At 43.6% G+C, this 17,325-nt stretch overlaps 2 protein-coding genes across 2 annotated transcripts; one reads left to right on the top strand and one right to left on the bottom strand.

The window, feature by feature from the left end:
* The first annotated feature begins 876 nt into the window (after nucleotides 1-876).
* On the top strand, nucleotides 877-4,565 carry LOC108925385 (cilia- and flagella-associated protein 251-like). The gene is made up of 5 exons (XM_018737246.1): nucleotides 877-1,868; nucleotides 2,183-2,437; nucleotides 3,012-3,101; nucleotides 3,811-3,842; nucleotides 4,356-4,565. The coding sequence occupies exons 1-5, from the start codon at nucleotides 889-891 to the stop codon at nucleotides 4,463-4,465; spliced, it is 1,467 nt and encodes a 488-aa protein (XP_018592762.1). The 5' UTR covers nucleotides 877-888; the 3' UTR covers nucleotides 4,466-4,565.
* Nucleotides 4,566-11,988: 7,423 nt separating this feature from the next.
* On the bottom strand, nucleotides 11,989-16,579 carry foxa (forkhead box A sequence). Its single transcript, XM_018737120.1, has 2 exons — nucleotides 16,520-16,579; nucleotides 11,989-13,083 (listed from the first exon to the last, which is right to left on the bottom strand). The coding sequence occupies exons 1-2, from the start codon at nucleotides 16,577-16,579 to the stop codon at nucleotides 11,989-11,991; spliced, it is 1,155 nt and encodes a 384-aa protein (XP_018592636.1).
* Nucleotides 16,580-17,325: the final 746 nt, after the last annotated feature.

Genomic DNA, 17,325 nt, shown 5'->3' with positions numbered 1-17,325 from the left:
TGGGCAGTAGCTGGTAAACACTGTACATGTTTATATGATAAATCAGCCTGCAGTTATGATTGAATAGGAGGTTATGAATATGGAACATTTTTAGCTTCTCTAATTTTGGATTAGTTTTAGTGTAGTCTGAAGTTCTTATATAACCACTTAAAATTGTGTTGCTGGGACATGCTGCAGTCCTATAAAACGAGTGTTCCTGAAGTCCCGTCTCCAAAAGTCCCACATTTGTACCACTACTGCTAACAGCACAGCTTAGGCAGGACCCTACAATATGTACGCATTGTTTTAGGTCTATGGTAAAACCCCTCTTTGGCCTGAGTTTCTTGAACAGGCTCTGGATCACCTCGGCCTTGCTTTGAAATATTATTGATTGATGGATGGAAGTGTTACAAAGCATTTTTATTTATTGTAGCTTTATCTGCTTTTTTAATGAGGGATGTCTGTGCTAGGCAGCTTTTATTGCCTGTGACTTTGTGGAAAAAGTGACTTCGGAGTTATGAACACAGTTCGGTTACAAACGGACCTCTGGTCCCAGTGTGACTGCAAATTCAGGAGCCGCCGTAAATGTACATAAATTTACACTGTATGCCAAATACAAATTGCTATATACTGAAATATACAAACAAAGTGCATAGGTTGTTAACATTAAAATCACTTGGACTACAAGTTACGTAATTTTTTAAGATGTACTTTAACTATAAACAAAATTAAATAACATTATAAGACATGAATATTGAAAATACACACACTAATATATGACAATGTGTACTAACAGCCTAGATGAAAGTAATAAATATAATATTTTCTCTGTTTGAGTCAAGGTCTTCAAGTGGATGCAGGTGTGCTAAAGGGACAGTCAGCAGGGTGGGGGGGGTTTGTGTTCATTGTATGGAACGCAGTCTGGAGACAAGACTACACCAAAGGAGCAGCTCATCCTCAGAATGCGTGCACGAAATGGCCACAATGCCACCTGACCAAGAGCAGGAGGACATGACTCTGACTCAGGATGAAGCTGTGGAGGCAAGTGCAGGGCTAGACATAGAGGAAGAAGATCAGGAAAGTACTGGAGCTGAAGAGGAGATGCAGCACAGCAATCAGGAGGAAGAAGATGAGGAAGGTGGAAAGGGTGTTAAAGAAGAGGAGTGTAAGGGACTGGTGGAAGAAGAGAGGCAAGAAGGGGAAAAGGAAAGGAGATGGGATGTAAACAAAGGGGAGACAGGTGGTGAAACAGAAATAGGTAGAAGAGAAGAGAATGAGGACAGTGAGGTGGAGATCACTGAAGAGGAAGTAGGAACAGGCGAGGGAGAGGGATCATCAGGTTCTGGAGACCCTGAGCATGGAGAAAGTGATGGGATACCAGAGCAGAGTGAATGTGTGGAACAGGAGCAAGAGGAGGTGTCTGATGAAGAGGCTGGAGAGAAGTTACCAAACTTGGAGCAAGAGGGAGTCCAGGAAAAAGGAGATGGAGTAAAGGTAGAGCTGGAGGGTGATGAGGATGATGAAGCCCAAGGAAGTGGACATTTTGAGGAGTGCAACGAAGAAGAAGGAGATGCAGAAGGGGAAAGAAAGAGCATGATTAGTCTCAGTGAGAGCAGTGATGATGATGAGGGAGAGGATGGAGAGAAAGGAAGAGATACTATGAAGGAAAGCGCAAAGGAACAAGAGGCGATGGAGGATGATATCAGTATGGAAGAAGAAGAGGCAGATGAGGAAGAGATTAATGAAGAAGAGGCAGAAGACAGCGAAAAGAAAGACAGAGAGGGAAGTGGAATAGCTGAAGACTCTGCAGCTTCAAACAGCGGCGATAAGGAGAGTAAGGAAGAATCAGACTCGGACGATGAAATAATCAGCTCGCAGCTGGAATACAGGTACAAACCACACATTCATGATACACTTTTCTAAACGATCATTTGTCCACAACGGTATGGTTTGTACACTTTGTAAACTGGACTATTTAGTTTGAAATCAATCAGTACGGTTAAGACTAGATAGGAAGATACACAGATAAATACATCCATACATAGATAAAAAAGAAAATGAAATTTATAACTGCTTGTCCAATGCTGGGTTACAGTGATCTGGAGCTTATCCTGGAAGCATAGTGAACACCCTGCATGATGTGTCAGACTACAGTACAACAAAATCTTTAAGTTAAAGAACATGAGTAAGCTGTATTTTGCAGGAAAATTGAAGCAACCAATGAAAGCTGGAATCTGGAAGGCTGGAATACTAAAGCTAAAGAAAATATGGCAAAGATTGAGGAGGAGGAAGAGGGGGAAGAAGATGGGGAAGAACACAGGATGAACAACAAGAAGGCCAAATATGAGAGAGCTTCCATTCGAAATGTCATGACTAACGATGAGGCGGGCGAGTCGGCTGATGTTCAGGAAGACATTGAAGGTCTTCTAGCTCCACGTAGAAGTTCTCCAAAACCTCAGTAAGTAAATACAACATCCTGTCTTCCCATCTCAAGCAGAAGATCAGTACTAAATTTAAAAATGAAATGTAGAGTCTGCAAAACTTTTTTATATTAACTATTGGTGCTGTACCAGTTGGAAATTCTTTTAAATTTGCCTTTAGTTTTAGAAATCTTGGAGATTTCTGGAAACCTAATCATATGTACCCTACATGAGGAATGTAATGGATGCTGTATCATTTGATGGTTATCATTTTACAATTTGTTTCTGTTACTTGTATAATTCTTCATATTTTTGTCTTCAAACCTCTGGTCTCAGGGATCAGTTACTACTGTGACCCATGAACAACTTTCACTTAATGCACATTTTATGGGAGGAATTTATTTTCTTTTGACTTTTTAATGAATGGAAAAATAGAAAAAAAAAATTGTTCAGCTTTAAAAAATAGAATATGCAGGAAGCAGGTAGAAAATTGTGTTGTATATTGTAAGCGTTTCTGATATCGGAATTCCTGAGAAAGGAGTTACGGTAACAAAACTCTTAAAACACTTCTTAAATTTCCTTTATGTGTTTAGAAGGTAATGTAATTTTCAGTGTTTCAGACACTGTGGAGGAGAAGGCAACAGGAAGAGCCCCAGCTCTGAAAGAGGTACCCAGCAGCCACCCTGCGTGTAATGCACCCAGGTAAAGACTCCCAATTCCCCTGAGCTCCATTCTGGGCTACACCTGCCCAAGTTATGGGCGCTAAATATTAAACATCACGCATGCATATTGCACCCTTTACTTTGATCAAATATAATATTCATATAAGTAGGAAACACTGAGACCTTTTGATAAGATTTGGTGGTCCGGACGATGCTTGTGTGGAATAATCCTTCAAAAACTCACAGTTCCTCTCAGACCCATGTTCTTAAATTTAAATCTAAATTGTTTTTTAATTTGTTGTATTATTTAGTTCGATACGAACCACAAAGATCTTTCTTCAAGGAATATTAACTGGAGGGAGATTATTGCCAATAATTAGACAAGAACAGAAGTGTGAGCAACAATTTGTGTCACTGTTTCAAAGCACAGAATGGACAAATTCTCCGCAGCTCATGCCGGTCTAGATAGAAATTGTTTAGACATCTGTTGCGTTAGTGTGGTCTTGGTGCTGAAACTAGACGGAAGGTATGAAATGGACAGTATCACTAAAGACATTTTAATTCGTTGCATGCTTACAACTTACTTAAATTTGTTGTTCACAGACATGCATCACTTGTGGGGGAAATTGTTTTTAGACTGTGTTAAAACACTTGAATTTGACACTGTGAGTAGGATTTGTGAAAGAAGTATCTGCATTTTGCTTATGTTTCCTTACTGATCTTTTGCCTCTTTAATTTTGTGATTTTAGGGAGAAAAAAAAAATCAGCGTGAAACCTAAAGGTGAGTTTCCTCATGCACTCCCCACACAGAAATATACTGTAAGAATATGAATGTATTTGTAAGCAAAGGTCTACACTGAGTCATAAACAAATAAAGCCCTCAAACACATACTGTATATGTGATTAAACGATGCTTTTGTTTTAGATATTTTTTTTCATATGTATGATGTGGAATTTTATTTGTGCTGAAGTATTTTTAACCACTATTCTTGATGGGGTAATACTGAGTAGGTAAGACAATTAAACATCAGCTAAACTTCTCTGTGATACAGCACTGAAAAGACCCTCTAAAACTGTTCTGAAGCAGTCTGGGTCCTCAACTGCCAAAGTTGGGACCATAAGTCTGTTTGTAACTCAGAAGAGAGTGCTGCATCACAGCGACACATGCAGAGGGCAGAACCACTGCAGCGGAGCTCACAGAACAGTAGAACCGTAACGTGGGGAGTGATGGTCCCCCTTCCATTGCAACGATCAGCACAAGGCCTATGAGGGTGTGTGTATGTGTGCGGCACAGCTTTGTGGCACGACTCGGAGAGCGACTCGGTAGAGGAGCCGCTGGCTCGCGAGAACCCGGCCGCACCGTCGATGGATGACCAGGACGACTTTGATGGCTTCTATGATTAACAAAGATGAGATCGAGCAGCTCCACTAATTCATGGCAAATGCCAGCCCAAAAAAGTAGAGGCATACTTAGCAACACTGTGTACAGAACACTTACTAGAATCTAAACACCACAGCTGTCTTTTAGAGGTGTCTAAAGCATGAAACTGGGAAATGTGTAAGACTGTAAAATAAAATGAAAAATAGTTTTCATCTATTCATATGTCTCTGAATCTGTCAATATTTAAGAAAACTGGTGATTTAAAAGAAACGTTTACTCAGTGCATTTCTAACTTGTGACGTTGTGGATGGACATTTTGTAGACCGCGTAGGGGTGCGTCTGGTGTGTACTCTGCATGTGGAGTGATACAAGGTGACGGAGGCCGACGAATTGCGGGGGATGAAAGAGGCACGACACAATAGGATGGATATCACCTTTTCTTTCATTTGCTTGTGGCTTATCTCACTCTCCTGCAAGTGGCAAAGACGGCCCGGCCCGGCTCTGTGCAAACACAGGTGTGCAGACGGGCTCGGAGGCGGGCTAAGCCCATGGGAGGAGAAGGGAAGCTGGGAAATAGGTAGGAGCAAACGCCAGAGCAAATGGGGGCAGTGCTGCCAGAACAAAGCAGTCAAAGGGAAGCTTGGTTTCTTTTACATGTACATCCATTCATTTATCTGAAACTTTTCTCCAAAGCAACTTACAACGTTAGGCTACTCACAGTTGCTTACCCATTCATACAGCTGGGTAATTTTACTGGCGCTATTTAGGGTAAGTACCTTGCCTGAGGATACTTTGACAGTATAAATATCACGACTGAAATGCCAGTTTACAGGGCATACGGCCAATACCTCCAGAAAACAGCCACTCTGACAACCTTAAGCATGTCATTAAAATATATACTGTCTAAACCAATTTAACTGAGCATGACAAGCAGCGGAGGTGTGGCGGTAAGGGGTCCGGGCCACAGCTTTGGTAGAGGTTGGACCGGAGAGGGGGTGAAGTGGGGTTTGACTTGGCCCTGAGTGATGTGTGTTTGAACAGCCCTGTTTACCCTGGCCCTTGTCAAAGGAGAAGTAGGAACACTGATAGCAATGCAGGCACAGGCCGGCAATAAACCGGGCCACTGTGTAAACATGACTTGTCCTATTAGAGCCACAGCAGCCAAGGCGGACCCCCCTTGTCTGCTGGGAGATTCCATGTGTCCCGTCACAAAGTAGAATAGGGTTACACTTGGATGCAGGAAAAAGACTGCAAAGGTGACTGGCCATGGTCTTCACAAAGGTAGTGAAGACGATAAGACAGGCAGTGCCTCCTACATTACTCACACGGTGGACACTGTTGACTGATGAAGAAAGTAATGTCAGTAGTGCAAATTGCAGTCCTTGAGGAGTGAAAGGTATTTAGATTTTTTTCTTGCCAGGCCATTCAGTAAGCCTTCTTGATACAGCAACAGTTTTCTGTGTCGTGTGTGTTCTTGAGGAATGGGGGGGGCCATGTGAAACAGAGCTATGAGAGGTTATTCCAAAAAGATGTGCACATGCTTCATTCATAATGAGGAGACTACTGTTTACAAAACTCATTTAATATTTACTAAATCAAACTGAGCATAATCGTACATTGCACATTGCTGCTTCTAATTGGTATTTGCACTAAACGTCTGCTGAACAGCAGGAAATTATATGCCAGCATCTAATGAATGTGATTGTGATGAAAAAAAACTACTACAGTTAATAGCTTCTAATATTTCTTTCATATGTGGAAATTTACTTTTGGAATAATACATTTAGTAATATCAGAAACATAGACATTAAGGTTGTTTATAGTGAAAAAATATATACATTCCAGTTAAAAACCAACGTTTAATTGTACAATCTAATCCTTGGGAAATAAAAAGGAATATACTGTTTATAAACACTGCTATAATCCGTATTCATCCAGTTCTGTAATACAGATGCTCCTCTACTTACGATGGTTCGACTTACGATTTTTCGAGGTTACGATGGTCTTATTATCATAAAGTGCTCAAAGGGCTAAAATGAAACAGCGCTGTAGCAAAACAGCACTACAGGTGGTATGCTGATTGAGGTTGTACTATAATTATCGACAATTTCACTAAACCCCCCAAACTAAATCTTAAATTCAATCTATATGACTATACATATGCTTGCCAGCATGTCCCGAGGCGAACACACATGGGGAAAAGACCCGTGTATTTATTTGGGCTTTCCTGCCCAATGCGAAACACATCTCTAGTGCTACATCTTTAAAAATGTCCCAAGTGTTGAATTGATGCTTAAGTTTTCTTTTTTTTAAAAAAAAAAAAGCCCCTTAATTGCCTTTTCGTATCATGCCCACATTTCAGCGAAGAAAAAGAGCCCCGTGAGATCCTTTTGTCTCCCACATTTGTTTAACGTCTTTTTTACAAAAAACACATGTATGTAGCAGATCTGGAGGTCTTGGAGTTAGAGAGCTGTCCATGAGAGTACAGCAAGGGTCTTAGCCGGGCAAGGCTTTGATAAAGTCTTCAGGATCTTTAATGCACTACGGCGTGCTGACTGCGGGCGATATAGCACCCCCATTGGCGATTCACACCCAACTATAGGGAAGCCCGAAGACAGGCAGAAAAGCAGACAGATGGAGAGAGGACCCACTCTGTTTGACCGTCCAGTGTGAGGAATCTCCTGGCATTGTTCCCCTTTCAGAGCATCACAAAGCCCCCGGTGCTGCTCTGTGGTGCACATACAAAAGCAGCACCCCCACTTCACACTACCACACCACCCACCCACTGCCACCCATCATCCCCCTGGCCTGTCTTCCAGCACCCCTCTCCATCCTCTCTTCTGTCACAGCTGTCTGATTGATGTCACAGGCCAGGCCTGGAGAGATTCCTGCCCCCCTCCTCCTTGCTCCCTGGGACACACGGGTACGCACGCAGCGCGGCGACCTGTCTTCGTGGCCACGCACACTTGTACCCGCAATCCTACATTTCAGCCACGCAGAGTGGAACGGCTCCGCTTTTCCATTGGGTAGCGGTCCTCCAACGCTATTCTGGGAGGCTGATTTATGTGCCACTTTCCTAGGTCACCAAATCCTAGCAGCCGTACATTTACGTTTGTTCATTTAGCGGACGCTTTTCTCCGAAGCGACATACGATGATTATTAACTAGTATTTAGCCGACACCTTTGTCCAAAGCAACTTACAATGCTAGGTATTCTGCTCTGACTTTTACACTCGTTCACTCGTTTATACAGCAGGGGAGTCTCACACACACACACACATTCGCTAACACATGCACGCACTGAAGACCCTTTGGATTTACCAATCCACTTGAAGCACACATCTTTGAACAGTTGGAGAAACCTGGAGCACCCAGTGAAAACCTGCGCAAACATGAGGAGAAGATGCAAACTCCACTTAGACTCAGCCACGTCGCGTCCCAGGAGCTGTAAGGCAACAGCGCTTCCTGCTGAGCCGCTGTGCTGCCTGAACTTTCACACTGGAAGAGATTTACCGACTCAGTCATTTAAATGCATGTCATAATAACATTTAATAAGTCATAAAACAGAACCTTAGCTCAACATGTATAGGTGCATGTGTCCTGTTACATTAATAGTTTATCATTTGTAAAGAACAGTAGAAATCAATTAAGAATAATTGGGATATAGTTGAGTCAACAAAAGGGTTGAATAGAAAACTTGGTAAAAAAAAAACTGTTCAGGGTGAAGCTGACAGTGAGGACAAAAATGTAGGAAGGACAGGGTGAGGAAGATAATAGGACATTTTTCTTATTTCCGTCAGGCCGCTTTTACCTATGAGAGACAAAATGAACTTATGTTTAACTTAGTGATTTTGATATACGTGCTCCCTGTGCCATTTACCTCTTCCTGAGAAAAAAAATGTCAGCAATTTTCTCTTAACAAACCTTAATTGCTTCTTCTTAAAATTTTCTTTCTCTTTATAGGGAAAAGCTCCATGGTGGTTTGCATGAGATGGAAGAGTAAACTGTTCACACCAGGGTTTAAGTCAGAAAAAGTGATGTTGCTGAAGAAGACATGACAGACCAATGATGATCCTGCACAGATGTGTGTGACTCCTTATTAAAAACATCAGTAACATCAACACATTCTTACAATCTGTTTGTATAAATAAAGCGTTTACAAATATAACTTTTTGAAGGAAAAAAATACTGATGAATGAGAAGAAGAACAGAAACCACAAATTAAAACCATAAAGACTGAGATACCTGGAAGCAGGGAAAAAATTTTGGAAAAATCTGGAGAAGGGTTAGATGTCTGTAAGCGTTTACATCAGATCCACTGTGTCACGGAAGGCGCCGTTACTGCTGATCTACCTGCTCTTCCTCATCCTTCGATTGCACATGGTCCTTCATTTAGGCAGAAGCAAGAGTGACTCAACCATCTCACTACTGGATCCACATCAATCCTGATTGTTCAATCAGGGACTAGGCAGATCCATCAGTCTCACTGCTTTCTTGCTTTCTGTCTACGTTACAATGATTCGGTCTGAAAAAGTCCCATCTGTCAGAAGTAAAACACTAAGATACTGAGGGGGGACTTCAGGACAAAGGCGCAAAATCTATGATCTCATTATACGTAAACCTTTACAACTTGTAAGCCAAAGCCAACTCAGGCATCCTGCTTAGAACTCTGTGTGTGTCCCTGTGTCCCCATTAAAAAAGACAGTGTTGAGAGGTGGGGGGTCTGTCATTATACCCAGTGTCATCCTATTGTCCACAGGGCATGACAGACAATGGGTGGTTCAGAAGAAGATTAAGTTTGGTGGGGGGTCAAGACCTTGTGGATAACCTCTTCTGCCATCAGCACCTCTATCCTGGACATCCTGCCAGTGCTTTTCATCGTCCACCTTAACGCAGGGATGGTGAGCGAACGCTGTTCTCCGTAGTCTCTTCGCAAATTCGGGAGATCTTGGGGTAACTGTACCGTTCGTTGTTAACCGAGTGGTCTTCTTAAATTTCCTGCTTTTACTATGGTCCCATAGCATGGTCCCCTTGACCGCACATTGGTGTGAAAGGAGGGGGATTGTTTTTAGCACCCTTCTATTGAGAGAAGAGCTCCAGCATCATTTCAGCAGACACCGTGTTGCTTTCTTCCTGTTTCATGTATTTCAAACTTTCAGCTTGGCCTTCGCTTGCTGAGGGCAATATGCAGCATCTGTAAATGTGCCAACATTTGGGTGGTAAAATAGGGGTGATGGTGAAACGTTTGGAAAAACTCATTATTTAAACAGTTTACGTGGACAAATACGTAACAGTTAGGTTCGTTTTCGGTGCTTTCTCCAAAAACGACAAATAATTCATCATGTTACTGAGCTTTCTGTGCGGCATGGCATTTATGAAAGGATGTATTGAAAGATGCAATAATTCACCCTTTGCCACTGTCCTTATCTTAATCGATTGCGCTGAGAGCTTCAACGTGAGACTGCCAGCGAACTTCGTGCACACGGTAATGAGTTACACTTGTCACCACCATCATTGTCCTTAATTATTGCGACTCGTGACAAAACAAGTTTCATATTTGGAATAAATCCACTTATAGGGGCTTTCTAGAGCCTTGGAGGTGAAGCCCTTTCTGCAAACACTTTCCAGGAGGAATGCAAGGTATGGGCTCTGGGGCAATACTGGGAAGTGAGAGAGAAGGATTGCAGTGTGCGAAGACAATGGTCATGTTTGGTCAAGAGGGCTGGACCCCCCCCCTTTACACAGCTTTGACCCTTGAGGTATCTGAACAATGCTGACGTAAAGTAGTGTGTGATGCCAAGTGACTTCCTGAAAGTTCTACTCAGAGACAATATAATGCTAATTATATGACCAGATCTCTCAGAGGATCCCCTCAGCGCAGATGTGCTTTAACTTTACAAGGACAGGTGCCTCGAAAGCAACAGGGACAACTTCGGCTCGCTCTTCTCTATCGGGTCAAATTGCTGCGTCTCGGAGTGTATCGGGAAGTGAATTTTCTGTCTACGCATAAAATGAACCTTTTAAAGGTCACTAAGATATGCTGCCTGAAAATGAGTTAAAAAATATCAGCCTATATAAAATATAACAGAATGGGCTTCACATTCACACAATATTCATTTCTGAACTTGGAGTAATATACATGCAACTGATATCGGTTGCCTCCTGTTGGGGGGGGAGTGCGGTGGCACGGTGGTGCAGCGGGCTTGGCTGTGTCCTGTTCTCTGGTGGGTCTGGGGTTTGAATCCTGCGTGGGGTGCCTTGCAATGGACTGGCGTCCTGCCCAGGGTGTCCTTCCCCACACCCTGGCCCCGTGCCCCGTGCCCCGCACCACTGAGCAAGGCCCTGGCTCACCGCAACCCCGCTTGGGACAAACAGTTGTTGATTTTGGTTGGTTGAATCACTGTAGACAGACAAGGTATTTTACATATTAAGAAATTACTCTTTGGCAGTGGTTAAGGAACTGTAATCAGGCAGGCAGACAGTCAGTGAGTTCCCCTGCTCTGTTCTCAGTGTGGCCCCTGGGATGTTCCCCTCGCAGACACAAACCTTCCTCCCCCCACTGTAAGAAATTATAATACATTCCTTATTAAAGCAATACAAGAAAAGTGCTTCGGGATCAAGACATAAAAAAAGGAACAAACATTTGTCACAAAGTCTGAGTCACATGGTATGTTTATTGCGGTTGTGTTTTGTCAAGTAAGAGCTGCATTTCTTAAAATATAACCCAGTTCCAAAGAAGCACCTTCAGTTGGTGCGATATGAAAGGTAAGTGATTGAAACAGCCATAATTCAAAAGCGTAAATGCTGCTGCGTTCGTTTTCGTTGCGATTATGTCACTGTGCAAATTACATCTATTGCTAATTACATTTCTGAGCGCTGCCTCCATTTTTCTCATTAAAGACTGGAATTGTCTAAATTCCTAGTTTTCCTTTACAAACAGAACACATTGTTAAAGCAGATATTATGAATACACAAAATATTTCCAAGAAAACTGTAAAAAAAAAACATAAAGAACAAACAAACACACACCCACCTGGCCATTCGCACACTAACACTTGTACATACTTTTTGAATGTTAGTTGAAATAGTTCTACAGTGTACTATTGGTACCTACGAAAACAGCAATTATAGATGTGTGCCGTACGCTAAAATTCATCTTCAGTTGCAGACAGCATGCAACTGTATTCGCGTGACCTAAAACTCTAACTGCTTGTTATGGGATAATGTCCTGAACATCTAGATTTACACATATTGTTCTACTTCTCAGCTGAATCCACGCGGGATCCGCACTGACGTTCACACCCTAACGCAGCTTCTCGAGATGAATGAAATATGCATTAAAATCGTCGAATCTCGCCATCGGCTCCAGCGTTTGCTACAGATGATAAATGATGACGATTCAGCTTAGTTTTCCAGCATCTTCTTTGTGTGAAAAGTGCATTCCCACACAAAACACAGAGTCAGCGCCTTTCCTGCAGTCAGCGTGAGTCCGGGGTTCCATGGCTGGAAATCCCTTCGTTTCTCTCTGTCTCTCTGCATCGCTCACCTCAGGAGGAGCTCAGTATGGGCACAGAGTACATGCTGGAGTAGTACATGGAGTCCCCAGCGAAGGGTGCTCCTTCCCAGGTGGTGGAGTAGGGGTTGTGGTGATGGGAGGAGGCTGGGCTGTAGTATCCGGAAAAGCCCAGCGAGGAGTCATAGGACTGCATGTCCCCTCTCTCCTCACTCATGAGCTGGGAGATGGAGAAAGGGTGCTGGCTGAGGGGTTCACCACGTGCGCAGGGGTCCAGGGCCAGGGACTGGGGTGGGAGTGAGGAGAGGGGGGGCTGAGAAAGGCTAGCGGGAGAAAGGCAGAGGGGCTGCTGGCTGGAGGGAGGAAGCAGAGACGAGGATGGAGAAACAGTCTGCTGCTGCGCGGGAAACTGGAGCGGAGAGGAAGGAGATTTGGGTGACCGGGGGCTCGAGATGACGGCAGGTGGTTGGCCTTGGGGTGAACCGCCGCTAGAAGACACGGAGGAGGCGAGGTTAGTAGGAGCGTCAGCGCCCTCGGCGCTTCTCTCGTCCCGGGCTGCCTTGCGTTCGGTGCTCCGCGGGCAGCGGAACCGCTTCTGCCGACGCATGTAGCATCCGTTCTCGAACATGTTGCCCGAGTCTGGGTGCAGGGCCCAGTAGGAGCCCTTGCCAGGAGAGTCCGGGGAGCGGGGCACGCGCACAAAGCAGTCATTGAAGGACAGCGAGTGGCGGATGGAGTTCTGCCATCGCTGCTGGTTCTGCCGGTAGTAGGGGAAGAGCTGGCGGATCCACTGGTAGATCTCGCTGAGAGTCAGCTTCTTAGCCGGGGACTGCTGGATGGCCATGCAGATGAGCGAGATGTACGAGTAGGGCGGCTTGGCGTGACTGAAGCTCCTCCGGAACCCCACCCTGGGCTCGCCGCCGGCAATTTCGAAAGCAAAAGCACCCCTTTCGCCGTCCCCACCGTAGGCGTGGGCTGACAAGCCTCCGAACTGATTCACAGGAGCTCCCAAGCCCCCTGCGCCCCCTCCACCAATGCCTGTTGCTGGGTGACTAGAGCCCATGTAAGGCACGCTGGAGGGGGGGAACCCGCTGAGGGTGGGGGCCATGCCGTTGGCCCTGGGATACACCTGCGGGACACAGCAACAGCTTTACATGCTTCTACAGCTAAACCAATAAAAGAATACCTCATTTCGTACCACGGCAGGTTTGCTGGCATGTTTATGCACGGAACGAAGGACCCGTGCTTTAGTTTACCCGACTACTGGAATATGTGTCAAAACAGCCTCACAACGGCTCCAATACATAGAACACAGACCATTTTCTATCGACACATCCATCTGGTCCTGCAGATTTAAACGACAGTGAGCTCTGGTACCTTTTTGATCCCACATAAACCTGACACCACATGCTCAGAAACAGTAATAGCAGACCCACGCCTTCACCACCCTGTTAGGCACCTGTTTATAACTACATTTTACCATTATTCTGCAAAACAAAAAGCAATTTTTGCAGGTTAAGTCATTTTGTGGATGGACAGACACACACACATTGTCTGAACTGCTTGTCCCATACAGGGGTCACAAGGAGCCAGAGCCTAACCTGGCAACACAGGGCATAAGGCTGGAGGGGACACACCCAGGACAGGACGCCAGTCCATCGCAAGGGACCCCAAGCGGGACTGGAACCCCAGACCCACCAGAGAGCAGGACCCGGTCCAACCCACTGCACCACCACACCCCGATAGATAGATAGATAGACAGACAGACACTGGCAAAAATGAGATTTTTCCTTGTAACCAATGTACGTGGTTTATTCCCTACAGCCACACCTCCTAAGCGGCTTTCCCCTAATTTCATTAACTCGTCGCCGTGTCTGTGCCGGTAGGGCCATGTAAATATATTCGGGCCACCCACCCAGCCTGGCCGCGCTTCTACACCGCCAGCATTGTGTCCGCCCGCTACCTCCATTCTTCTCGCCCTTGTTAGTCCGCGCTTTTAAGTCACTCGCCGGCCGCCTTTTCTCTGTATCATGAAAGAGGGGCGACAGTCAAGGGAGGCAGGAGGACGCGATCGCCCTGCTCTCTTCTTGTCATTGTGCCCCCCCCCCAGGCCGCCCCCCCGGTACCCTTTTCTCCAGCCAGAAACGCCCCCGTGATTATGGACCCGTGTTGGTCATTTGTGAATCATATGTAAAAGCTACCCCCAAGTGTCGGAAGGGAAAAGTTATTCCAGGAGTCAATCGATTAAAAGCACGGAGACCACACACACACACACACACACACTCACACACACACACTGCGAGTGTCCCACACGACTGTCCAGCGCTCGGCCAACACCAGAACTTCCAACACCTGTGTCCGAAACAAGACTGTCCAGCGCAAGGCTGCTAAAAATCACTGCCTTGTTCGACCACTTCACTTATGTCATTTTAGTATTTTATATGTCATATTTCATTAGCATTGTGCTTATCATACTATCCATAACCCATGGCATGATATATTATTTTAATGATCCGTACGAGGAAAAATAAATGTATTGAGTATAAGTTTATTTTTCCATAAGGCTGCCGCCCGGTGTGATACTTTGATCTTCTCTAATCATGTAAGGGGAAATGACTGTTGTCTGAGTGGATAAATTAGTCGTGACTCTTTTTGGAACCGGCGCCGTCATTTTCCAGTCCCGTTTTCTCTCACCGAATCATGACGTCAGAAGTCGGATATTCATCGATCCATTTCAGTATCAATAACCGCTTGTAAGCTGTTAGTGAAGTTTAAATGATGACCTAAAATATCAAATCTCCTTCATTAGTAAGAATTTACAGCTTTCCGAAGAAGCATTAAAATACAAACATTTTAAAAAGCAAAGGATATATATATATACTTCACTCAATGTTCGGATTTGTTTAAAACTAAGCATTTTCGCGGCTTTTCTCCAACCTCGTCCTTATAAACATCCTCAACACAATTTAAAGTGTACTAACTCTGCTTAAATTAATACTTAAAACAATTAAAAATGTATTTTTCTGAACGATGGTAATTGATTACGAACAAAGCTAATGAGAAACAGAGTAATGAAGGAAAGAAACATAATCGGCTTATTAACGATCCTGAATTTTCATTTTCCCCTTTATATTTTTATTATGAACACGGAAGGCGGGAAAAATGCATAATGCCACAAGCTTTCAATTCTGAACATGTGTATTATATTAAAAAAGTCTGCAGGAAAATAAATGGAGTGCAGTGTATAGAAACAGAAGTAACCAGGAATCAGAAACATGAAGTACATCAGTAAACTTTACTTAAGAATCACACGTCTGCAACTATGTTTCTCTCTCTCAATGTACAAATTGTATTTCTCTGAGATCATGTACGTCGCTCTGGAGAAAAGCATCTGCTAAATGAATAAATGTAAATGTAATTTCAGTAACTAGAGTTAAAATGCTGCTGCTGATGAAGATGATGAAGATGATGATAATTATTTATCTGTAAATTAAATAATTCCATAAGCAGACGCAAGGATCGCCCTTCAACGCGCAGGCAGCAGGGTAACAACAAAAGTTGCAGTTGTGACGACAGTGTTATCAACATTATGAGTAAAAAAAAAGGGTAAGGAAGTATTTTAGTTATGTCACTTATGTCATTACATAAATGTGATTTTCTGTTTTCTTCCCTCCTTTTTATTCTTCCCTGCTCTCTCTTGTAAAAAACTGCAAACCACTGGAATAATTTCTCACATAATAATAAGCTATTATTTAAAAAGAAAACATAACGACTGAACACATGATCATGGGATTTCGGTCATTTTCCAAGTTCAGAATGAACCGATTTTTATGTTTTCCTCTTCGCGAAGCATCAGCATGGTAATTAATTTGACTAAAATGCGTGTTTTCGTTTGGTTCCATAACGGATACCTGTAGGTAAAATAGCGGAATGATATCATTCATTTAATATACAATACAAGCCAAACATTATTTTTAATAATAAAACAGATTCTTCAGGATTGAAGGACTATCGCGACTTTTACCTGAAGGTGTCATAAAAATGCGGCAGCAGAGTCGCAAATATTTTTATTAACTCCAGATGTTTGCTGCTTTATTTATTATTGGTTTCTGACGTTTTATAGCTTTAACTTTTTATTTAGCTTTTAACATATACTTACAGTTATTCTTTTTTTACTTCCGTAGGCCACAAAACACTTTGTAAAAATGTGCTTTTCTTTTTTTTGTATTTGCATTTCCCAACATCGGCGTGAGCAGTACGTGTTTCCAGTCAATTTCTTAGAAAAGTGTGTAACGTGTTCTAAACATGTTATATTTGATCAGAACGACCCAAGTGAACTTTGACAAGATTTGCAGTGTATTCTCAGCTGCAGGACATCCTGAACAGTTTTGCTGGGAAAAAATATTCGCCCACGCATTATAACGAGAGCGCAATGTGAAAATTAAAAATTAAAAATAATTAAAAATTTAAAATTTAAAATAATGAATAAAAAAACGGAAGTGTAACGAACCCAAATGAACCTGTACTTGCTACATCCTGGAGGGGCCTTGAGGTGCCCGGCTTACCTCATCGTGGTAAAACGCGGTCCAGTCGTCGCCGCCCTCCAGCTTCACGGCGCTCATCATCTCCGCCCGCAAATATTGAACACTTGAGATCCGCGTCGCGCCCAAATCGCCCGAGCGACACAGGAACCCCGCTAAGGCACACGCGTGCGAAAGGGTGGATGTTTTTTTGCGCTAAGAACGGATTGGAAAAGGAGTGAAACGCTGAGATTTTCCTCACGTTTTGGCCTGAATGTCAGGGGTCCGAACCCATTCTATAGGTTCTTTTTAAAGTCCTTTTTAAGGTCCTCAGCATCAGCACCTCCTTGCCCTTGTCTCATCCTCCACCCCTTTCTGGCTGAGCCCAGCCCCCTTCTCCCATTTCACACATATTGCACCTACACATATATATAAGTTTATATGTATACAAAACTTATATACATATAGGTACATATTAGTTCTTCTCCTTTCAAATGGTCAACTCTCAGCCTTCACATTTTCCCCTTCCTAAATAAGCAGCTTCTTTTAGCAGCTGACAGCAGATAGTCTATAATATCTGAAATTCAGTTATTCTACAGGAAAATGAGAGATCTGTCTCACTGATCGTTTACATAAACTGACACCTTGTGACTGTCGATTATTAAGACTTGACAGTGACAAGTCGAAACCCAGGGGTTCGGCCCCGTGAGTCGATACTTCAGGGGTCTGGAGGGGTTGCGAAGCTGGGACGTCTAGTCACCCCCATGGCCTCGAAGACATGGCTGCAGTGGCATTGTTCCTCTTTTCTGAGACTCTCTGACGTGTTTTATTGACAAAACCTCTGTATTTTC

Source organism: Scleropages formosus, chromosome 13 (genome assembly GCF_900964775.1).
Source record: "Scleropages formosus chromosome 13, fSclFor1.1, whole genome shotgun sequence".
In the NCBI taxonomy this organism is placed as follows: Eukaryota; Metazoa; Chordata; class Actinopteri; order Osteoglossiformes; family Osteoglossidae; genus Scleropages; species Scleropages formosus.
Note: the sequence above shows the minus strand (reverse complement) of the source record. Positions and strands in the feature narration are given on the sequence as shown.

Bases quoted from the DNA above. Each gene is read 5' to 3' on its own strand.
- foxa (XM_018737120.1), bottom strand. From the start codon at position 16,579: ATGATGAGCGCCGTGAAGCTGGAGGGCGGCGACGACTGGACCGCGTTT. The intron at 13,084-16,519 runs GTAAGCCGGGCA...TGTGTCCCGCAG, and splicing joins CCGCGTTTTACCACGATGAG to GTGTATCCCAGGGCCAACGG.
- LOC108925385 (XM_018737246.1), top strand. From the start codon at position 889: ATGGAACGCAGTCTGGAGACAAGACTACACCAAAGGAGCAGCTCATCC. The intron at 2,438-3,011 runs GTAAGTAAATAC...TGTAATTTTCAG, and splicing joins AGAAGTTCTCCAAAACCTCA to TGTTTCAGACACTGTGGAGG. The intron at 3,843-4,355 runs GTGAGTTTCCTC...TGTGCGGCACAG, and splicing joins AATCAGCGTGAAACCTAAAG to CTTTGTGGCACGACTCGGAG.